We start from the raw sequence: 24,077 nt of genomic DNA, 5'->3' as shown, positions 1-24,077 counted from the left end.
TGATTTTAGTGAGCAAAGACATTGTTAGTAAATTGATATAATTTAAAAAAATAAAAATAAAAATCCGGAGAGTAGGCTTTTTTGCGGAACTCCATTTAGCATAATGTAACAAACCACAATGCAAAACAGGAAAAACAGGTTAATCCAAATCATCTCTAGATGCTTAAGCAAAAACAGCACCAAAATTCCACTTCTTTAGCATATTCTCCTCACACAACACTTTCTTGAGACAGTTTAGCAAAGCAAACTGCATTTTACTTCAAAATTAAGGAAATAATTGGGATTTTATTCCAAGCAAACATATCGCCCCTAGCAAGCTCCTATGCCCCTGTATTCCCAAGGAAAACACTGCTTAGAACTGTCTTGGAACTCAGGGATTCCTTCAGCAGCTTCAAACCCTAACAAGTAACAACAAAAGGACATGAAGTCAGTACCGAACAAAATATATTAAAACCTAATGAAGGAGAGAAAAAAATAAGATTAATTAGCATCATATATAGATATACCTCATCCATGCCAAAGGTAACCACCCTCTCTTCAAGAGAACCCAATTCCTGGACATTGAATTTGTTGAGCAAAGTTATACCTGAAATAGTAGACATGGGTTTGACTACCAAGTCATCCATCACCATGTAAGTCACCACCCCTTTCACAAAACCTCCCTCATCGGACGATCTCTGATCACTTGTCCTTGTCGGAGCAACAAAACAAATCTCAATATTCATTAAGCGGTTACATACAGGACAGATGGCACTTGGATTATCAGCCACATTTCGATGATAATTGGAACACATGTAATATTGCTTTCTGTTAATGGATTCATCATCTGTCAGCAAGAGAGGGGCATTATAACCAGCACCTACAGCAACTTTGGGCTTCAGAAGGGAGTCCTTGTTCCGGTTAGGCTGCATGTATGCCTCATTCAGATTTTCTATACTTTCATAAAGATTGCTTAGGCAACCCACCATACCATTCTTTGAGAGGAGCCGAATGACAGTCCCAACTGGGAAAGAAAGAAGGGCAAATAGAAAATCCACGAAGTCCTTCCCAACTTCTGCAAACAGGACTTTGCGACCCTTTGTGTCGATAAGGAGCTTCAGGCTAATTTCGGTGGATGCCATTACCGCTTACTACTCTTGTTACGACGTTTGAAGTGGCTGTGTTTCAGGAGGGCGTTGCGGTTCTGTATATAATACGGCTTGAGAAAAGCTCCATTACTGCTACATAGGGAAGAGGAATGGTCGAGATAAAGAGCAGCAAGCAACCGTTGGTTTTCGCATGGTACCATTGAGAGCGCATAGCCCTAGGTAATGGAAATGAGCTAAATGATTCCACCTTTATCTGCATGGGATGATGTTACGAAAGAAAGTTAATAAGCTGATCGACATGACTGTCATGTCAAGTTTAAAAAAGAAATTTAATTGAGAGATAACTGAAAATTTATTTTTATATATATAAAATAAAAAAATAAATCAAACACAGAAAGTGGTTTGGCGTGTCTGGCCGATCACCAGCCTCAGAGGACCAAGCAAACCGTCGTGTATCTGCATTCTAGAATTCCTTACCCTACTCTACAGCTGGGGTTCTCAAACATCAATCCCCTCTCTCCCGCCTGCTTTACCACTTCAATGTCAAAGAATGGGGAATCAGATGGCGATGGCAACTTTTTTGAGTTCGTCACTCTCTGGTTAAAAGGTTTTCGGATGAGACTTTGCTTCATGATCCAAAAGAGTTGTTAAAATTAAATACTCTGATTTCGTAGTGGTACTCGGTTTTCTTAAAAATATAATAGGGGTGGCAATATGTCACACGATCCGTTAATCCAACACGAACACGACACGATAATAGCGGGTTAGGGTTTAGCCTTAATGAGTTCGGGTCAAAACGGGTTGACCCGTTAAGACACGATTGCTTAACGGGTTGATAACGGATTAACCCGTTATGACACGTTAAGAAAGTTAAAGTTACAATTATACCCTTATATCTAAAAATAAAATTGTTAGAATTTCAATTTCAATATTTTTATTATTTGGATTGTAGTTTTGGACTTATAATTAGTTTTATAATTTTTATAGATATTATAATTTTAACATTTATATAAAATTATGCTAAATTTAATCAGGTTAAAAAGGTTAATTTCAGGCCTATTCAACAATTTATAGTTTAAAATGAGTTGTATTGTGTCGTATTAACCTATTTCGTAATATTTTCTTAATTTATTTGTTTACTTATAAAAAAACATATTTCATAATATTTATTAATGGGTCAAAACAGGTTGACACGACACGACCCGTTATGTTAATGGGTCGTGTTAGGGTTTGAGATTTTGACATGATAAGCTTAACGGATCGGGTTAGGGTTGACCTATATGACCCGTTAATACGATTTGACACGACACGAACACGACCAGTTAACACGATTTGACACTCCTGAAATATAGTGAACCCAGAAGTAATCCTACAAGTTATCCATAATTAGGATTATGCCAGGGGCTGAAAATACAATCCACCCATAAGTATCTTCTGAACCTCAATGTCTGTGTGATGGAATTCTTCAGTGTTGAAATCACCAAACTCAGAACTGAATTCAGCGTGCCAAGTCTATATATTAGAGTACTTTCACCACATACAGATGTCCAATTAACGAAACGCCACACATGCAACTATATAATCTAAAAACCTTGTTTCAAACTACTTCCAAGTTCTCCCTTCGAGTGTGAATGTATTGAGTTGGAGTGATATTGTTCAACAATTGCATGACCATCCTTCGGGATGTGGTGATTAACCAAACTATAACATGAGATTAACCAGAAAAAGATACTGTCTGCTAAGGCCTTCAGATTCTTTCTACTAGTTTAATAATGTACATAAAAAGGGTTACAGCACTATACAACCAGGTGACGAGCCACAGAGAACTTCAAAAGCGGCCTCCAGCAAACAGCATATAGAAAATATCTCAATTAGATAGACAGGATTGAAGCAAAAAAGAAAATGATATATATAAAACCCTTTACACAACCTTGTTTTAAATTAGGGATTTTTTTTGTAAAATCACTTATAAAAGTAACATTAAATACCCTTAATTTATGTAAAAAAAAAAGTACCCTTACTTTAAAACATGATCCACAAGAAAAAAATATTCATTCTTTGAAAAAAAGGGCTCTCAGGAAATTGCCCGTTCATAAAACCTATAAAGGACAAAAACAAGCTCATAAAGATACAAAGAGACATTTGTACTCCAACAACTGCAAGCTTAAGGAAACAAAAGTATATTTACTCAAACAGTTGGACACTTAACTTCCTTCGGTTATTTTGCTAAACAGAAGATAAATATAAATTTTGAATTCTAATTTTCCACTCACCGTAAAACAATACACATTACTTAGCCTTATTGCTACTGTCGGGCCAACTATACTAGTTCTATTGCTTGCATTTCTATCAACCCTCATTCTCTTCTTCTGAAAATTGAGCTCGTTTGGATACAGAAAAGAATGAAAGACGCTTAAAACTAAAAATTGCTTAAAGATGGGATAAATCTGAATTTTTTACTTCTCTCCTTCCTGTTTGACTCATTTATGGATTTACCCAAGGATTCAAAAAATGAACCTCAAAAGCCAGGCTCAAGCTTGGAGTAATACACAAAGCTTTGTGCTGGGTTTGCTATTATCTTTGCAAGCATGCTACTTCGACAATACAAGTCCAAGACAGTAGTTGTGACCATTCAAAGGCCAGCTGATGAGTATGCCAACATCAAATTGATGGAGCAGATGCTAAATAATTGAGCATACCATTGGCATTCGCACTGTGGGCCAAGCAGCAAAGGTTTAATTTTAATCTCAATGGAAAACTAGCTGTCCCGGCTTATACATATATAGTCAAAAGAAGCGTCTTGCTTGAATTTAGCACGTTGTTAGTAAGAGTTGATCTAAGCAGATTAATCTCTAAGAAATTAATCTGCAAGAAAACCTAGCACCCCTATTACAACAAGAGATGCACCATCATGTGCTCAAGGTAGCTAGAAGAAAAGTACTTAGGTGGATGGCCATTACCCCACTGATTATTTTGCCAGGGTAAGTCCATTTTGATGCCTGACAAATTGCAAGGAGTTAAGCCCACCTAAGAAACAGACAAAGATCCAATGCATTGGAGTCCAGACTCTTCATATCGCCACTACAATGAACTCACCAATGAAAGAAAACAATACTTAGAAAGGAAATTGGAAGAAGAAATGAACCTTTAGCAGGAGCCATTGCACAATGAAGAAAGCTCTACCCAAAGCACTTCGTCAATTAAACAAACAAATTACAAAATGAAAGCGCGTTAGTCCCCACTAATATTAAGTTTCAGATCTAGATAACAAAAATTGTTATCTGAGACAAAGATATCGAATACCGTCTACATACATAGAAACTGAATGAATAATGATAGCCTTATAACTATTCTAGTCCTCTACTACTACTTTTGCCCAAAGCCAATATGCTGGGCTGGACTTTCGCGTTGAGGGAAAAAAAGATAACCATAGAAACGTTGTTATTCATTTTTGGAATTGTTATTCTAAATCTATTTTATATATATATATATATATATTTTTATCAATCTGGTGATCTTTATGTGAATTTAAATAATATCATACATCCTAAATGCCTTGTCTGATTTTAGTGAGCAAAGACATTGTTGGTAAATTGATATAATTAAAACAAATAAAAATCCGGAGAGTAGGCAACATCTTGGCATTTTTGCGGAACTCCATTTAGCATAATGTAACAATCCACAATGCAAAAAAGGAAAAACAGGTTAATCCAAATCATCTCTAGATGCTTAAGCAAAAACAGCACCAAAATTCCATTTCTTTAGCATGTTCTCCTCACACAACACTTTCTTGAGACAGTTTAGCAAACCACATTTTAGTATTTTACTACAAAATTAAGGAAATAATTGGGATTTTATTCCAAGCAACCATATCGCCCCTAGCAAGCTCCTATGCCCCTGTATTCCCAAGGAAAACACCGCTTAGAACTGACTTGGAACTCAGGGATTCCTTCAGCAGCTTCAAACCCTAACAACAAAAGGACTTGAAGATTAGTACCAAACAAAATATATTAAAACCTAATGAAGGAGAGAAAAAATAAGATTAATTAGCATCATATATAGATATACCTCATCCAGGCCAAAAGTAACCATCCTCTCTTCAAGAGAACCCAATTCCTGGACATTGAATTTGTTGAGCAAAGTTATACCTGAAATAGTAGACATGGGTTTGACTACTAAGTCATCCATCACCATGTAAGTCACCACCCCTTTCACAAAACCTCCCTCATCGGACGATCTCTGTTCTCCTGTCCTTGTTGGAGCAACAAGTGGAATCTCAATATTCATTAAGCATTCACAATGAGGACAAATGGTACTTGGATTATCAGCCACATTTCGATGATACTTGGAACACATGAAATATTGCTGTCTGTTGATGGATTCATCATCTGTCAGCAAGAGAGGGGCATTATAACCAGCACCTACAGTAACTTTGGGCTTCAGAATGGTGTCCTTGTCTTGGTTTGGCTGCATGTATGCCTCATTCAGATTTTCTATACTTTTATATAGATTGCTTAGGCAACCCACCATACCATTCTTCGAGAGGAGCCGAATCACAGTCCCAACCGGGAAAGAAAGAAGGGTAAATAGGAAGTCCACGAAGTCCTTTCCAACCTCTGCAAACAGGACTTTGCGACCCTTTGTGTCAATAAGGAGCTTCAAGCTAATTTCGGTGGATGCCATTACCGCTTACTACTCTTGTTATGACGTTTGAAGTGTCTGTGTTTCAGAAGGGCGTTGTGGTTCCTAAGGAGTTTATGGCAGAAGCTAAAAGAAACAAGCACACTAAGTATTCGAAGAAAAGCATCAATGGAGGCAGAGCCTTTTTTTCATTCGCATTTCTTGTATATCTCATTTACATTGCATTTCCAATCCATATTTATACAAGTACACCAAGGAGAACAATCTGATTACAATTTGATCATACGGTGTTCAATTACTCAGTTGGTTATATGAGAATCTTCTAGATATGAGACAGGTGTCATATCCTCATTTGTGCTTGGAAGATTTCCTTCTGAAATCTGTTAGGATATTCGAGTGCTGCTCACAAGTGCTGTCGTGCTCATGGGAGCAATCTGTTGCAGTGGCTGCTGCATGAGAATTAGGTGCCTTGATAGTTCTGTTACTTCTGTATATAATACGGCTCGAGAGAGGCTCCATTACTGCTACATAGGGAAGAGGAATGGTCGAAATAGAGAGCAGCAAGCAACCGTTGGTTTTCGCATGGTACCATTGATAGCGCATAGCCTAGGTAATGGAAATGAGCTAAATGATTCCGGCTTTATCTGCATGGAATGATGTTACGAAAGAAAGTTAATGGAAAATGCTACTCTTATTTTTATCGTGGGTTTTTATGGCTTTGACTTTTTGACTTTTTTATTATTATTTTTTTACTTAATGATTAAATAAGTATTTTTTAATAATATTATAAATTTTTTTAAAAATATTTAAACATATTAAAAAAATACAATAAAAAAACCTTAAAAATATATAAGCGGGAGCCCCAACGGGAGATCCTAGTGGTGGGAGTGGCACTACCCAAAATTAATAAGCTAATCGACATGACTGGCATGTCAAGTTTAAAAAAGAAATTTAATTAAGAGATAACTAAAAATTTATTTGTCTAGAGGGAAATTAAGTCCCTCATTCAGTTTTTTTAGAGAGAGTAACTCTGACTTCTCTCAAGAAAAAATCAATCATTTTGTTTAGTTTCGTAAAAAAGAAAGGTGTGAGTCTCGGCTCCACCTTTCTCTCTATCTCGCTTTCTTTTTCCGTTTCCTTTCCACTACTTATATGTGAATATGCTTATATGATAGTATTTTTTTACCGATTCAAATTTTTCTCAGATCTGCAACTCTCTAGCCATGAACAGCCGACATGCACCCCACCACAACATTCCCCTCCCGCCAATCTACTGGGACTGCTCAAAATGTTGGCGCGTGACCTCACGCGCAGCTTGTTTCCGCGCGTGGCCTTTATGTGCCTCCGCACAACAACAGCCTTGTTGGCTACACGCGCCCTACCAATAGACTCTCCACCCTCCAATCCTTCAAATCGGCATGACCCCACCTCCATTCCACTAGCCCGTGGTCCTCATGCGCCACTACAGAGGCAGGGGTTGGCTATTCTGCCACTGCATATCTGCCCTTTTGATGCCAATCTATCCAGGTTATTGTTTTTCCTAATCGATAATCTTATAAAAGAAACTAAGAACCTCACCAACAAATACTTCAAGACTTTCAATTACAATGCTTCCGTTTGCACTACCTCCAACGGTGACTTATCTTCAAAACATTTTTTAAGACAGGACCATCTTTGTAAGATTTGAGTAGAGACCAAGAAATTGGTCTCAAAATCCTTTTTTTTTTTTTTTAATTTTTTTTCCACCTCATTTGCATTGTGGTTATCGTTTTGGGGTGTTTTATTGGAGAACCCCACCCTCTCTAACTTTCCCCTCTCTCACGCATGCTTTACCACTTCAACGTCAAAGAATGGGGAATCAGATGGCGAGGGCAACTTTTTTGAGTACGTCACTCTCTATGGTTAAAGGTTGTTTGGATGAGACTTTGCTTCATGATCCAAAAGAGTTGTTAAAATCAAATGCTCTGTTTTTGTAGTGAACTCAGAAGTAATCCTACAAGTTATCCAGAATTAGGATTATCCCAGGGGCTGAAAAATACAATCCATCCCTAAGTATCTTCTGAACCTCAATGTCTGTGTGATGGAATTCTTCAGAATTGAGATCACCAAACCCCGAACTGAATTCAGCGTGCCAATTCTATATATTTGAGTACTTTAACCACATACAGATGTCCAATGAATGAAACGCCGCACAACTATTTAATCTAAAAACCTTGTTTCAAACTACTTCCCAGTTCTCCCTTCGAGTGAAATGCATTGTGAATGTATTGAGTTGGAGTGATATTGTTCAACCATTTGCAAGACCATCCCGCGGGATGTGGTGATTAACCAAACTATAACATAATATGAGATTAACCAGAAATAGATACTGCCTGCTAAGGCCTTCAGATTGTTTCTACTAGTTTAATAATGTACATGAAAAATGAGGGTTACAACACTGTACAACCGGGCAACGAGCCACAGAGAACTTCAAAAGCGGCCTCCTGCAAACAGCATATAGAAAATATCTCAATTAGATAGGCAGGATGGAAGAAAAAAGGAAAATGATATATATAAAACCCTTTACACAACCTTGTTTTAAATTAGGGACATTTTTTGTAAAATAACTTATAAAAGTAACATTAAATACCCTTAATTTAAAACATGATCCACAAGAAAAACTATTCGTTCTTTTAAAAGAAAAGGGCTCTCAGGAAATTGCCCGTCCATAAAACCTATATAGGACAAAAACATGCTCATAAAGATACAAAGAGATATTCATACTCTTAACAACTGCAAGCTTAAGGAAACAAAAGTATATTTACTCAACAGTTGGACACTTAACTTCGGTAATTTTGCTTAACAGACGACAAATATAAATTTTGAATTCTAATTTTCCTCTCACCGTAAAACAATACACATTACTTAGCCTTATTGCTACTGTCGGGCCAACTACACTTGTTCTATTACTTGCATTTCTATCAACCCTCATTCTCTTCTCCTGAAAATTGAGCTTGTTTGGATCCAGTAAAGAATGAAAGACGCTTAAAACTAAAAATTGCTTAAAGATGGGATAAATCCGAATTTTTTACTTTCCTTCCTGTTTGACTAATTTATGGATTTACCCAAGGATTCAAAAAATGAACCTCAAAAGCCAGGCTTAAGCTTGTAGTAATACACAAAGCTTTGTGCCGGGTTTTCCAGCTATTATCTTTGCAAGCATGCTACTTCGACAATACAAGCCCAAGACATTAGTTATGACCATTCAAAGGCCAGCTAATGAGTATGCCAACATCAAATTGATGGAGCAGATGCTAAATGATTGATCATACCATTGGCAGTCGCACAGTGGGCCAAGCAGCAAAGGTTTAATATTAATCTCAATGGAAAATTATCTGTCCCGGCTTATACATATATAGTCAAAAAAGTGTCTTGCTTGAATTTAGCACGTTGTTAGTAAGAGTTGATCTAAGCAGATTAATCTCTAAGAAATTAATCTCAGAGAAAACCTAGTACCCCTATTACAACAAGAGATGCACCATCATGTGCTCAAGGTAGCTAGAAGAAAAGTACTTAGGTGGATGGCCATTACCTCACTGGTTATTTTGCCAGGGTGAGTCCATCTTGATGCCTAAGAAAGTTGCAAGGAGTTAAGCCCATCTATGAAACAGACAAAGATCCAAGGCATTGGATTCCAGACTCTTCATATCGCCACTACAATGAACTCAGCAATGAAAGAAACTCTATCGGCTCTTCATTTTCTTTAACAATCTGTTGATGAACAACATCCAGAGTGCAAATTAGGCATTGCAAGAAAGAAAGAATGCATAAACCTTGTTATAACATATGTTAGAAACGAGAACAGAAAGAAAGAATGCATAAACCTTGTTATAACATATGTTAGAAACGAGAACAGAAAGCATGAAGCAGTTGTCCTTTGGAAAGATGGACCAGAAATGTGCTGAAGGTGAAATGTTATGTTATAAGAAGTTATATGTGATTGCAACTTAACCAATCAAAGCTGTATTTTAAAAACAAGTAAAATGGACGGAGAAAATTGCCCTCATAGTTTCACAAATAGCAGAATGTTAAACATATATATGGACGCAATCAAGGAAATAGAAAAGAAACCGCAAGTGAACCCTGATGGCAAAATCAAATTTTATCAAGACAACGAAATTTTCTTGTCGGGATGCTCCCAAGATTTCCAGAAGCATTTTAACCTAGATGTTTCCATTTGCAAGCCCATTTCACATACCAATAAAGAGTGAAATTTATTCAATTACAAACTTTACAAAATTTTCACCCTTAATTGCCGTTGAAAAGTGCAATCACACATAAATAAAGATTATCAATGCAGTTCAAACAATAAAAGGTCAATAACATAAGCATTCATTTTATTTTACTTATAAAAACATAAGCATTCATCTGAAATGTGTGGAGAGAGAGAGAGAGAGAGAGAGAGAGAGAGAGAGAGAGAGAGAGAGAGAGAGAGAGAGAGAGCCCTGATAAGTACTGCCAGTTAAAAACAAACACCACAAAGGGAAAACCCCTGATAAGTACTACATGTTCCACCTAAATTGAAAAACATGCTAAATTTGATGACTCATACTGCCCAAACATTTAAACGTTTTAAAGGTAATAAAGGCATTTCTATTACCTTTAAAATGCTAAGGCTTTAAAGTACAGTGGCTAGTGAATCTGCATCTTCCCACGAGACATCAAAACTCGAAATGGCAAACAGACTAAATACAACATATGAATCTTTCCTTAAAGTAGTAGGCAGGTTGAAAATGATAAAAGTTCTAGACAAAAAAGAAGAAAATAACATATAATGCAGTAAGCGAAGAATAATACCTTGATAGTGGTGTCTTTTGGAAGACCCATTTGGGTAAGAGCATCTCGACCAATTTGATTCCAGTCAAGCTCTGTTGAATTATCTAACTCTCTGTCACTTTCCAATTGAATCCGACTTTCATCATGATCAAAAGACCTTCCTACCCAAAAATATAATATTCTATTCTCATTTTTGCCTAAACCTGGAGAGAAAATAGCGAAAGCATCTTTCGAATTCACATCACTTGCACCAAATGTTGCAATCTTCTCTAAACTGGGCCACCGACATACTAAAGGTTGCATAAGCTTACTAGGTGCTGAACCACTTTCCTCTATCCCATTTGAGACAGAAGACCCCAGGAAATTTGCCAGAGGATTATTTCTCCAGAATTGAGTTAAATTTCCCTCCCCACTTTGAGCTATATCCTTGGACTCTAAAACATCTTCTATCCTATTCATTTCACATGGAACGCAGGTATTATTGCTTATCCTGACGCCATCTGTTTGATCAGCAAGATAAAATGAGGGTGTATATATCACCTTCGAATTATCAGCCATTATTGGCAGTTTCAGAGATTTTGATAGGCTACCCCTGCGCTCAGCAAGGGAAGGTGAATTTACTTTAGATTGGGCAGAAGTGGATTTTGAACATGGCTGTGAAAGAAAATTGGCACCAACAACTCCAGGGCCATCAGAAGTTTTGGACGACAAGAGAGACAAGTTAGAAAAGTTTGACAGCGTTGAAGATACTGGAATAGAACATGAAGCGGCAGAAGAAGAATCCTGAGAGGACTCCGACAGATGCTTCGAATTAGTGCTCAAATCCGAAGAGATGGAAATTGGAGAAAGATGCGAAGGCAAAGAAGCAGAAGATGATGACCATGATGAAGACGACGATAATGAAGACGACGATGATGACGAAGGTGATGACAACTTTGTTGATGAATGTCCTATCATCCTAGAATCTGAGTAGACCCTGGAGAGGTACAATTTGGGAGCTGTCACAAACTCCTTCATGTCGCCAGATGCACACTTACGCCTTAGTACACTCCAACTGCTTTCTCTAGCAGGAAGTTGGGTTTCATGTTCATTCTCAGACGACGCAAATGGAGGCACAAAGCCCCCCCGAATAGCTTTCTGGAAAATCTCAAAATCGACATTATATGGGACTACTTTCCTGTCACCTGGGAAAATCGTGACAGTTGATTGCCCAACCTCTGCACCATTGCCGGGTTTCTCCATCAAAGGTAAGAGGTGCGTAAAAGCATCCCAAAAATGAGCTGGTTCCTCTCCCTCCTTGATCATCCTTACTGACCCTTGCACTCTCTCATACCGGACAATCTGACAAACAGCCCCTCTAGCATCCTTTTCCATTATGGCTTCACAGTTCTTGCCAATCCAAATATATACTGCAGAAGGTATATGAACAATAAATGCGCCCCTAGAATCCAGTGCAGAAGGAGAAGGATCATTCAACATTTTTGGGACAAGGTGCAGAGGATCATATGGTGAGTGTGGGGCCATCCTATACATTCTCAATAAAGAACTCGGGCTAAGAGGGAATGCATGCACTCTCTTTTGGCACTGCAACAACTGGCAAGCAAAACCCATATTTGGATCCGCAATACCCCTCGCCGCCTTGACATACTGAAAGGCATCATCAAAACTCTGCCCTTCTCTCCACATGAGGTATGCAATCACCAAGGATGTAGACCTAGACACCCCTTGGCAACAGTGAACAAAAACCCTTCCACCTTGTTCTCTAACATCTTCAAAGTAGTCAAAAACATCATATAGAATACTAGTAATATCCTCTGACGGACTGTCCTGCAACCACAAAGTTCTGTACACAAGATCGGCTTTGAAATACTCGGGACAAACAAAACCTACACAATTCAGAACATGCGTAATCCCATTCTGTTTTAGTATATCCCTATCTCTTGCAACCGCATCCCCACCTAGATATATGTGTTCAGCCACTTTTGAACATTCCTTATCAAAGAAAGCAATCTTATCCCTCTTCACAAGCCCACCATTCCTATCTGGGTTTCGCTGAATTGATGACAAATCAAGCTTTAATCTATCCCCACTTCCTCTCCCACTAGGTGTAGGAGGTCCAGGCCACTCGCCAATATCATCTGACCCTGCCTTCGGCCACTCATCCAAGCTCCGGCGAGCAATAGCCAATGGCTGTAGCGGGGGCAAACACGACCGAGCCTTGAAATTCTGATGGGAACGCGGGGTTAATGGAACAGGGAACCGACGATTTTGCCCATTATTGTTTCCTACATTACCATTTGGATCCCCACGATCTTTTGCTTCAGCATCTGGGTTTTGAGAGGCAACACGGGAAGAGGACCATGACGCTGAGCGCATAAACATCCTGTGGTTGCTGGAAGCTTGACAAGGAGCCCGAGAATTACTGGAGGCATCCTCTTTACCCACCATGCCCACTTCAGAATTTCCTATCCCACTGTAGAAACGGAAGCAGACCAGAAACCTGGGAAACCAACCTATTTACATACTATCACTGGTATGTGAAGCATGGGGGGGTTAACTAACATATGATGAATTAAACCCATATCAGATCAAGCGAACTGCGACAGATAAAAATAGATGGTAAATCGCCTACGCAAAGAAAACAAAAAGAACAATCAAGCAGATAATACAAGGGAGTTTAATTAAAGGGAGATTGACAGTAAATAAAGGAGTGAGCATTCTCAATATGGAGGGAGAAGAAAGTGGCAAATCTACAGGACAAAATAGCAATAAAAAAAGTAGAAAATTTAGTCTCAACCTTGGAGTGAAATGCTTACAGAACAAAACAGAATGAAATGAACTGAAAGGAAGTAAATTGGGGAAAAACTCATAAAGAACGAAACGATAGTTTAAATTTCTAGGGTTTCTTTTTTCTTGTGTTTGTTTTCCCGTGATGCGAAGTTGAGAGAGAGGACGTAAGATTTGCGACTTACAAAATGAAGTACGGAAAGGCAGCCATGAAAAAGACGTAATTTTAAAGAGAGATGAGGATGCGGGTGAGAGGGAGGGAGGGCTAGTTCAGAGCACGAAGAGAGTGAAAAAGGAGGCAACACTGAACAATGCGTAGAAATTGGGGGTGGGGGAAATTATGAGCCCTTGCCAACGGTTGTGTTATTTTATTGTAATTTTTATTGTCATCTATTAGTTTATTTGACTGCGACTGCGACTGCGTGACGTGGTCACCTGAGGACCTAATTAACCTACTTTCGTTCTTGTATACCCCAAATTCGCGTTTGATTACCCCAAATTCGCGTCGCATGGTGGAAAGTTTGATACTTCGTTTAGACCCAATTACCCTCCTTCAAATATTTCTTAGAACTAGTTGGATGGTAAGATATAACGAGATAATTTTAAATAAAAATTAAAAATAAAATAAAATATTTTTTATAAAATTATTTTTTAATATTATTATTATTTTGAAATTTTAAAAAATTGAATTATTTATTATATTTTATGTATAAATTTTAAAATATTATAATGATAAAATGAAATAAAACATTCACTGAATCCAAACGAGTCCTTAATCTAATGACTAATACATATTAAACAGGATAAGTAATATTATATACAAGTTTAAAGTGTGAAAGATTTATTTGAGCTTTTTGAATTTGTCTATTTGTAATTTATACATATCATTACTCTGAACAAGATTATACGTATCATTTTTCCCGCTTGCTTTGAAAGACTATGGGTAGCACCATATTTCCCTTGAAAATTAGAATAACTAGATAAATTGAGATGCATCCATAGAGATAAATCACAATCAAAGTGAAAAAGGTTTAACCAATATCAATATAATCTTTGAATATGTTACGAGAATAGTGAGATTTGGTTAAGGGTATAACTCGTTTAATTAAATGAATTGAATTACAAATTAGAATTAACTTATATGTATGATATCTAAACTTACCTTGATATGATTCTATAAAGTTAAATTGAATAAAATATTATTAGAATATTATTTTTAATATTATTATTATTTTGAGATTTTAAAAAAATAAATTATTTATTATATTTTATGTAAGAATTTAAAAAAAAATTATAATAATAAAATAAAATAAAATAAGATAAAATGATTTTTCGATTCAAACAACTCTTTGTTTCTCATTATGAGTCACAAAGCCCAGCATGTTGTTAGGAAGGCACGCACCCGACTTCGTAAGTCCTTCTCACGACCGAAACTCGCAAGTAAGATAACATTGCAGAAGGGTAAGATATTAAAATTTTGCTACATACGAGCACAGTCGCACACTAATCTGTGTACTAATAATGATTTATTTATACTTAAAATTTAAATTAATATTATTTTTAATAAAATCTAATTTTTGATCAATTACATCACATTGGTACACAGATTAGTACATAATTATGTTTGCAACTATATTTTTCTAAGATATTAAGCAGTGGAGCCGTGCGGGTAAGTTTGAAATTGTCATCTCGATCGAGTCCTACCTTGGACTCTGTATTTCTTTCTACAAGTTTTAGGAGACCCTTGACCTCCTCGGCTATTATCACTTATGAGGTCTGGTCAGCAAGTGTAAACTACAAGTCTAATTCAATTTTGTGGAATTCAAGAGAACTGGGTCCCCAAACATGGGATTGGAAATTGAATTCAGACGTGTACCATTACTCTTTCATTATTCGTAGATTTCAAAGAAACATCGGTAGATTTGAATACTTCAGCCTACAAGGTACCAGACCGGGCGACTTCCTTTGAGACAAAATGCCAGAAAACTCCCATCATGAAGAACTTGAATCTAGTGAAGAGTACCTCAGAATAAGGTCTCTGACAGGGACATATGAGATAGTGATAAAACTGAACACGTCTATTTATTCCAAGTAAATTACAACAACAGCACCAACATCATCAACACCAAACCACTAATATATTTCAGAGATTACCTCACAGTCAATACCGACCTTAATTTTAACCAAGCCCACGATTCCATAGGCGGATATCTAGGACGACTGACTACAACCCAACAGCAAGTCATTATCACATAGTACTGGATTTATTTCAAGGAAATTTCCAGATTTCTTGCATTCTTTGAATATCGTGTAAAGAACAATGCAGCGTGGGAAGCCTAAACTCACCTGGTCTCACCATAGAAATATTATTGATCATAGCATGACCCTGGACCAATTGGAGGGGTTCGGGCATACTTATTTGTGACGGGGGCAGCTTGAACCCCACGCCTATTCAAGAGACATCGGAAGTATTGCAACCGGGGTAATGCAGTTGAGTTAATATTTGCTGTGGATATTGCCTCCCTCCTGCTCCACAAGCGCTCTATAGGAAACAATGGAAAATTCTGACCCAATATTTAAGACAATAATTTTGAGCATCTATAAATTGCAAAAGAAGACAATAATAAAAACAAGACAAAATGAAAACATAGGATGAATTTGCTCACCCTTCCGACGTCTCTGCAAAACTCAAGTGTTTGTCAGTGTGGAAGTGTGCCTATTGGTGTGTGTAATGTATCTCAGACCTCACTTTGAATTGAAACCAACGGATTTTGTTTGGGCTTTTTCAGTCCACGTTTCAAAAATCTATTAGTGCACATAGTATCTTCTCTCTCTCGAACTATTTTGAAAAAATACCACCACTTTCCTATTGAGAAAACCTTGAAACAAGTCCATTAGTTGTAACTGGTGATTTTCTTCCAATAAAGGCATACCTGCAGCTGCTGCCGCTCGAGGCCATATTGTTTGCTGAACAACTGATGTATCTGCTGTTTCACCCCACATGCAAACTTCTCCTCCAAGCACAAGCTCTTGCTTGTGAACATCATTTATTCCCTCTAGTGGTTCAGCAGTGTACACTCTATCCCAAGGGACATCCAAATGATCAAGATACCAAACGCCTTGATTGCTGAAAATGCATCTGAAGCCCTTCACAACTGCCTTCGGGCAAACACCGGGGCCTAACCTGTAGCAACACACAAAATACTTTTTAAGTTGACACAATTACAGAGTCAGCATTATACTAATGTGATACTTAGCCCAGGAAGAAAAACTCACCAGTTATGCACTACAGTCTGTGGATTAAGGTTTGCTGCAAATGTATTGAAGGTTTCTTCCCTGAGATGTAAAATCAGAATCTGTCACACGCTTCGGTCTTTTAATAAAATGACACTTCCTTAGGGCTACACGCAGAAAAGTAGACGTTCTTTTTTTGGCTGAGGTCAATTGTAAGCTATGCATGTTGAATTTTAATTTCTCCAAGTATTTTCCATTTCCATATTTTATACTGATATATTAGAACTTCCATTTAATTTTCTACAATTAATGTAGTCGAAGTACCTATCAAAAACAGATTTTTTACAATTAACATGAAGTTTAAATAGCAAGCAATTTTACTGTGGTAAATTAGGACATACCAATTGACAGGGGTCCAACTTTTCGAAATTGCAATTTCTTGAGCTTTCAGTACGAAATACTGGTAGGCATCTTTAGTGGTCATGTTTCGATCCTGAAGCCTGCACATTGAATAGTTGATGGAGAGAGTAAATGTTAGTCAATGTCGGATAAACATCACTAAATGGAAACATTTGATAAAGATGAATTCTTAACACCATAGTTCAAGGGCCACCATAAGCTTGCATGGAAAGTGACCGCTATTTCATCCCTCAACACCACAATGTTAAGTTTGACTCCAACATTCAAGCATAACAAACATCACTTGTATGCTATTGACAAAAATACTCCAGCATGAGTTTTAAAACAACAATAGAAATATAATTATCCGATGCTAACTTATTGAGGGCAACTTAATAGGGGGGAAGACCGATCTCTTCCAAATATTGTGGCAGATAAATAAGAAAGAGAACTAAACCAAATTATAAGAAAGATGAAACTCAGTGATTTGAAACCAAACACACCCTTGAAGTATGCAACCAAGGAATCAACATAGTTATAGATGCGGGTGCTAAATCAAAAGATTAATATTATCAGAGGTCCTTCATAGAGTATTTCAAAACTCAATTTCTTTTCTACATTATACCATCAAAACTGACTTGAACAGACCCACAGATTTTACTAATAGTATTTCATTTTTTATTTCCTGTTATATTCACACACACATAGATGGAACAAACATAAAAGTAAACATTAGAGGACTAAGATTATTCTGAGTGCAGGCTATATGGTCAACACGCAAAACATTTTTTTTTAAAAGTGGTCAACGCGTAAAACATAGCAAGTAAAACTACGTGATCACATGACCAGATTTCCAACCAAAAAAGTTGAGGTATGTACCATTGTTTAACATGTGGAGTAGAGGTCCAGCAATCTGTCAAATAGAATGATTTCATATCAATAAACATCAGAAGGCTGGTAGCACAAAACTAGAACTGAGGAGGAGAGAGAACTGGCACACATAGAATTACTTGTCGGGCAAATAAGGATGAAGTTTATTGCCAACAAATACTTTAGGTTCATTTAAGCTTCCTAACAATGAAGTCAAAGTTTAAGGCAGATATTGTGGCTTTTGACAAATTAAATCACAGAGGCCGTATCTATGAGATTTTCAAATGCCTATAAAGCTTCTCCATTGACTGAAAGAATAGTGAACAAATTTGGAGAAATGGACAGAAGTAGGTATTTCCAATAACTTTGAGAATGCACAATTTCAGTGAGAGGTTATCACTACAAATTCTAAGGGCTTCAAGATTTTTGTCTCCTCTATAACATTTGCTTATATAAAGATGGATTAGCAATAAGCTCAAGCTTTTTTTATCAGAGCAATAAGCTCAAGCTTCTAATAATTATAATGGATATAGTTAAAAACATTATTCTTTTTCAATTTATCTATCAAAATAATAATAATAATAATGCGGGAAAAAGGAAGAAACTTGTGGTCTCAATTCTTTCCTTGTTTTTTATCAGTAATTGCAGTCTCAATTCCTAATAGCAGAGAAAGGGACAACACACATCAATCTTAACATAAACTAAGTTTTGGTGCTAAACATTGTTTATTTGCATTCAATCTCATAATGCAAGAAGCAAATAGTTTTTTACAAAATGGTGGTAACAAAATCTTAGCATGCAATAAGAAAGCCAGTCAATCTAACCTGTATTAACTTCATCACCACCCAAATGGAAGAGCTCAAAGGGGAAAATTTTTCTCATATCTGTAAAATACAAATTGCTAATAAAAAAATCTATGGAGAAGAGAAAGAAAATTTGAAGCAATATGAAGGAAAAAATAAAATAAATTGCAAAATTAAACATTACTCCTCCCTTGCTTTTCCCTTCCAAATTTCACTAAAATTTATGTGTAACCATAAACTTCTTATAGAAATACACTTTCACGTGCTTGTTTATATCACACGGCAGTGCACCTATTGATCTTTGAATTATGTAGTACACCACTCAGGATAAATACAACTAACGACACATGAATAAAATAAGCTTTTTAACTAATATTTATATATATGTTGCACAATTTCAGTATAGAGAGAAAAAAAAATTACATGATTATCAGGGAAAAGATTGTAAAGGAGCTTAACCTGTCAGAATACCAGAGATAACATCAAAACTGAAGTTTTTTGTCACATCAAGTGGCTCTCTACATGAAGGAGAAGGCCAGAGATCAGGATATCCAGCACCCCTGCATAGAAGGTATATCGCACAATATCTTGTTGAGGAAACATATCAATAGAAGATGAAGTATTCAAACAATTTTCATCTTTTGGTACTTGAGTTTATGAATGCCTCACAAGTTTCCTCTAATGAATTTGAGGAAACAGCAGAAGGAATCGACCAAATTCCCAGCTCTGCCAGAAAAAATCGCAAGGTAAGAGTTCACAGACATGGATTCTACTCCATGATTATGGCACTGGAAGGGGAACATAACTGAATTATGGGTTGAAGGCCAGAAAGCAATTTCCTTTCTATTGGTCAGGACCCACTACTATGCCAAATCCGGGCTTTCCCAAGAAGATTTTTTATTGGAAAAAGGGTTTCTTTTACAGCCTTCAAGTTCAGAAAGATTCTTAGCTACAATAATTAGATCATAGTATCAGCTTGCACTAAAACAAAAGGTGGACACTAATATGTGCTTTACCATGATTCTGCATGACCAGGGATATCTACTTCTGCCATGACATTGATACCTGTCATAGACCAGGTGAAATAATCAAGAAAAATTGATAAATCCAGACATTCTTGCCCTAAGATAATTCAACCTCTTCAATTCTAATTTAATAGCTGAAACTTGCCCTATGGCCTATTGTGAAAAAAATTATAGTTTGACATTTCCAACAGACGTTGAGATGCCAAATTTCTAATGCATGAAAATTCAATTTGAAAAGGGAAAATTTGTGAACTTCAACGTCTAGACACTTTTTTCAAGCGTCTTACTGAAGCATCAAAAACTATAAATCTAGAACAAACCTCTTATTTTGGCAAAGCTTCAGGTTGATGCACGAAAGTTGAAACATGAAAAGAAAAAACACTGTTAGCCTATGGCAGACGAAGAAAGCATAAAAGTATAAGCAACATCAGAACATGTAAAAAGCCATGTGTATAGAGCACAAATAAAGAAAAGAATAAGTTACATGTTTGGTTATAGCAATGCACTTGCAAGTCATATATCTTTTGCATACTGAAAGCATCACTTCAAATTTTTTGTCTTTTTTTTATGTACCATGTTATGTCTCATAATTTACCCAGCCTTCAGTGTTCTTGATACAACATGAGATTTGAAACTCTTGTCATGAAAAATTAGTTCTTAGTTGAAGACAGTAGCATCATATGGTTTGAATAATTCTATATTTCAACAAATTTTTTTTTATAAGTCACAAAATGTAATTGATATGGTTTTAAAACTATTAGACAAGTAACTCCATGATAGGAATGATAAAATTCTAGGACAAGTTACTGAATATCTCAAAAGCCAGTTACTCAGAAATTTAAAGTTTCTCCAGATATCTTACTTCACAATCTCGTATGCATCCTCAACTGTGTAACGTTCCCACTTGGTGTATGAACCTTGCCACAAATTAGGATACGTGGGTACTTCAAGAGGAAATGACTGCTCGTCTATGATGTGCCAATGAAGGACATTCTACTGAATGCAATTATCAGTATCAGACTTACATGCACATAATTAGAGAGGCAAAGGATGAAATAATCATCAGCCAAGTCCTTGAGTAAAATTCAATTGTGAAACACCACTTTGAAAAGAATACCAAGTAACAACTCTTACAAGTTTAGTATAGGACATAGATTCAATTATCTGCTTAATCACGTCAACCGGTAAAAAGTGCCTCGAAGTATCTGCAAAAATATGCCAATCAAGATGGGTGTTAAGCAACATTATAGCACACAGTTAACATATTAAGCAACGTTATAGGACACAGTTAATATATTAAGCAACAGTAAAGGATGCAGTTACATATATATAGGGCATAGTTATAATAAATTTATAAATATACTTTCCAGAGACATATGTAGCCTACCCAAAAGAAGCCCGCGATACGGAAATCTCGGTTTGTCTAGGATGTACCAAGGAGCCTTGTATACTTGTACTGACTTAGTTCCATAATCAAAAGCGCATAATTGGCTGAAGGTCTGGAAATCATAAGATAGAATAGTCAGCGATGGAAAACCCATAACGCTCGGGACGATCACCCGCTTGCCGATCTTTTCTAAAAAGTGCTGCAGAAACAGGAAGGGATGATTGCAAATGCATGCTATGGCAGGCTTCAACAATGCCATCATACATACCTCTAATCCTCGCAAGGCACCATAAACAGTATTTGCCTGCAATAAATAGAGTGTCAACACAAATAAACTCGTGACTGACTGCATAGAGTGAAATACGCAATGACGCATCACAGAGATAAAGAGAATTGTCCATTCAATTCATCAAAATAACGATAAAATTTAACCAACTTGTAACCCTTACTAGTTCTTAGTTGTAACCAGGCATGATCTTTGTATACCTCTAGTGTACTCAGGCTATGCCTCTTTATGAATAATATTTACTTTTACCTATCAAAACAAATTTAACCAAAATGCCCATTTATTGAGCTTTGCAGCACAAGAGAAGCTAAAGCTAATCTCTAGCGCTGAAAATACCTCAATCGTCGCCCCCCCAATAATCGACTGCCCGTCATTCTTCGCAATAAACAACGAATAGCTCTCATCTACGCCGAGTTGAAGCTGAAAAATAACCCAAAACACTTTCAAATTCACCGACCCAACAAAAAAGAAGATTGCCCAATTTCCGTTCAAAAGTAACTCACTTCTTCGCTATCAGAGTGAACAATGACGTTCAACTCGCTAATATCATACACGGATCTCCTTCCCCTGAATCTACTAAATATAGAAAATGCATCGCTGTGTTTGAACACAATCGCTCTGTATCTGTCAAATGCCGCACTGAGGATACCGGAGTTGCCACCTTTTCCGCCGACGGTGAGCGAGAGGCTGGGGTCAACAGAGAGCGTGTCGTTACCGAAGGTGAACTCGGAGGGCAGGGGCCAGAGGTAGGTGAGAGAGCCATTGATTTCTGGTACGGAACCGAGTACTAGGGTTCTGTAAAGACAGGGTGCAAGTGCGAGAATTAGGAAGAGGGACTTGAAGAGATCGACAAGCATGGTGACCGACGGAAGTACGAATGGAGGTTCCCGAGTGTCAACGATGATGAACTAGAATTAATGCTCCTAGGAGTGGGTCCGGTTGGGGGAATCTGTAATCTCCTAATCCCTCGGCAAGAAGGAGTCAAGGACAAACAAAACGACAGACCAGAACGACGGGTGTAGTTGGTTGCAATAATTTTTTAAGTTTCAGGTAAGGTACTGGTTGATCATTAAAATTTCTCATTTTAAATATAAAATTTTTATTTTTAAATCTTTATATAAAATATAATAAATAATTTAATTTTTTCTTAATTTTTTTAAATATCAAAATAATAATATTATTAAAATATAAGATTTTAATATTTAATCTTAAAATTTAAAATTCTCATCTGAAAAATCTCAGTGGTTAAACAGAATTTAAATATTGTATAATTATTTTTAAAATATAAATAAACATAAAATTTATATAAAAATTAAGCTTTTAACAATAAATTTTTTTTTTAAATGACAGAATTTACATATTTTATGACTATATGATCTATTATATTTCAACAACATCGTACTGATAATTATTAGACAACTTTAAATATGGTTCTGTAGAGTTTTATAAAAATGATTATACCCTTTAAGAATATGTTAAAATTGAGAAAGTTTATAATTTTTTTTATTGAAATTTGAAAATGGATGGAGATTATTGAAAATATAAATGATAGTAAGTTTTTCTAAAATGCTTTGGCTTATTAAGATCATTAAGATTATTTTGGGATGAAGATGTTCAATATCGAGATTGGAACAGTTTTATGAAACTTTTGTGAAGTTCTTTTATTTCCAAAAATAACCTAACATGTTGACAGGTTTAACAATTCTTGAAGCAACAACTTAAAAGGGTTTATAAATTCCTCGGGAAACTTCCTTATGTCGTGGAAAATGGGCAATAATGATAGTGTATGAATCACAAATAAAGTAGTGCTCTTATAGGAACATAATTTTATATTAAGATAAATGATATTTATAGTCATGAGTGTATAAATATTGTATAATCATTTTCAAAAAAAGTGAATAAATATAAAATTTATATTAAAAAAAATTTATTTTTTAATAATAAACTCTACTTTTTTTTAAAATGATTATATGACGTTTGTACATTTTACGATTTTGTGTGGCATTACTTTTATATTAATAGTATGGGTGGTCAATTTGAATTTATATCACTATACTTTTGTGATATTAGTGTGAAATTATCACATGTTTTAAAAAGTTTAAAATATGTCGATTTAATATTATATATTTATCTTAACAATCTTATTCACGTATGAATCAAACTTTCATTCAATAAGTTAGTACAACACGTGAAATATTAAGGTGCGGTTTAGATAATGAGATGAAATTAGACGATTTTATATGAAAGTTAAATAAAATATTATTAGAATATTATTTTTTAATATTATTATTGATTTAAGATTTGAAAAGATTAAATTATTTATTATATTTTATGTAAAAATTTAAAAAAATTGTAATGATCAGATGAGATGAAATGAAATACTTTCACCATTCAAACAGAATCTTAATTAAATTAAGTGAAGTGAGTCAGGGTTAGAAAATAATGAAACATTTTTAACTAAACCCATTGATTTTTTTTAGGGGGGGGGGGGGGGGGGGATATAATAGGGTTTATTGATTTAACATCACAATTGTCTTTGTGAAAGAGTCAATGTTAATACTCGAGTCTTCAAATTTATACTCAAAATCTTGGTTGAGGATGTTCCTCTTTCTCCATCTTACTTTCCTTATAGAAAAATTATGAATTAAAACTTTACAGACTTGGCTTGACCAGAGAAAAAGACTGTAGACCATTTGGCTAAAAGTAACTCTAGTAATTAAGAGAGTTATAAGCTCTTCAAGT

At 36.0% G+C, this 24,077-nt stretch overlaps 3 protein-coding genes across 8 annotated transcripts; all 3 read right to left on the bottom strand.

The window, feature by feature from the left end:
* Positions 1–163: 163 nt before the first annotated feature.
* Positions 164–6,405, bottom strand: LOC122301921. Its single transcript, XM_043113271.1, has 4 exons — positions 5,157–6,405; positions 1,197–1,341; positions 507–1,126; positions 164–398 (listed from the first exon to the last, which is right to left on the bottom strand). Exons 1-4 carry the CDS (start codon positions 5,769–5,771, stop codon positions 321–323), a joined length of 1,458 nt encoding a protein of 485 aa, XP_042969205.1. The 5' UTR covers positions 5,772–6,405; the 3' UTR covers positions 164–320.
* Positions 6,406–7,970: 1,565 nt separating this feature from the next.
* On the bottom strand, positions 7,971–13,678 carry LOC122301371 (protein-tyrosine-phosphatase MKP1). Of its 6 annotated transcripts, none has more exons than XM_043112658.1 (4): positions 13,517–13,678; positions 10,566–13,172; positions 9,301–9,479; positions 7,971–8,212 (listed from the first exon to the last, which is right to left on the bottom strand). In XM_043112658.1, exons 2-3 carry the CDS (start codon positions 12,990–12,992, stop codon positions 9,423–9,425), a joined length of 2,484 nt encoding a protein of 827 aa, XP_042968592.1. In that variant the 5' UTR covers positions 12,993–13,172; positions 13,517–13,678; the 3' UTR covers positions 7,971–8,212; positions 9,301–9,422. The 6 variants fall into 6 exon arrangements, with proteins under 6 accessions (XP_042968592.1, XP_042968594.1, XP_042968595.1 ...); XM_043112660.1 differs by having other exon boundaries at positions 13,342–13,677; XM_043112661.1 differs by having other exon boundaries at positions 10,566–13,141; positions 13,342–13,677.
* Positions 13,679–15,388: 1,710 nt separating this feature from the next.
* Positions 15,389–22,343, bottom strand: LOC122301370 (beta-hexosaminidase 1). Its single transcript, XM_043112656.1, has 15 exons — positions 21,839–22,343; positions 21,672–21,755; positions 21,318–21,353; positions 21,050–21,161; positions 20,797–20,867; positions 20,525–20,655; positions 19,983–19,999; positions 19,654–19,702; positions 19,097–19,197; positions 18,659–18,718; positions 17,844–17,877; positions 16,967–17,065; positions 16,608–16,667; positions 16,265–16,515; positions 15,389–15,873 (listed from the first exon to the last, which is right to left on the bottom strand). The coding sequence occupies exons 1-15, from the start codon at positions 22,190–22,192 to the stop codon at positions 15,698–15,700; spliced, it is 1,635 nt and encodes a 544-aa protein (XP_042968590.1). The 5' UTR covers positions 22,193–22,343; the 3' UTR covers positions 15,389–15,697.
* Positions 22,344–24,077: the final 1,734 nt, after the last annotated feature.

The sequence above is a fragment of the Carya illinoinensis genome, chromosome 2 (genome assembly GCF_018687715.1).
Source record: "Carya illinoinensis cultivar Pawnee chromosome 2, C.illinoinensisPawnee_v1, whole genome shotgun sequence".
Lineage (NCBI taxonomy): Eukaryota > Viridiplantae > Streptophyta > Magnoliopsida > Fagales > Juglandaceae > Carya > Carya illinoinensis.
The sequence above is the reverse complement of the archived record's forward strand: the minus strand, read 5'-3'. Positions and strand labels throughout refer to the sequence as shown.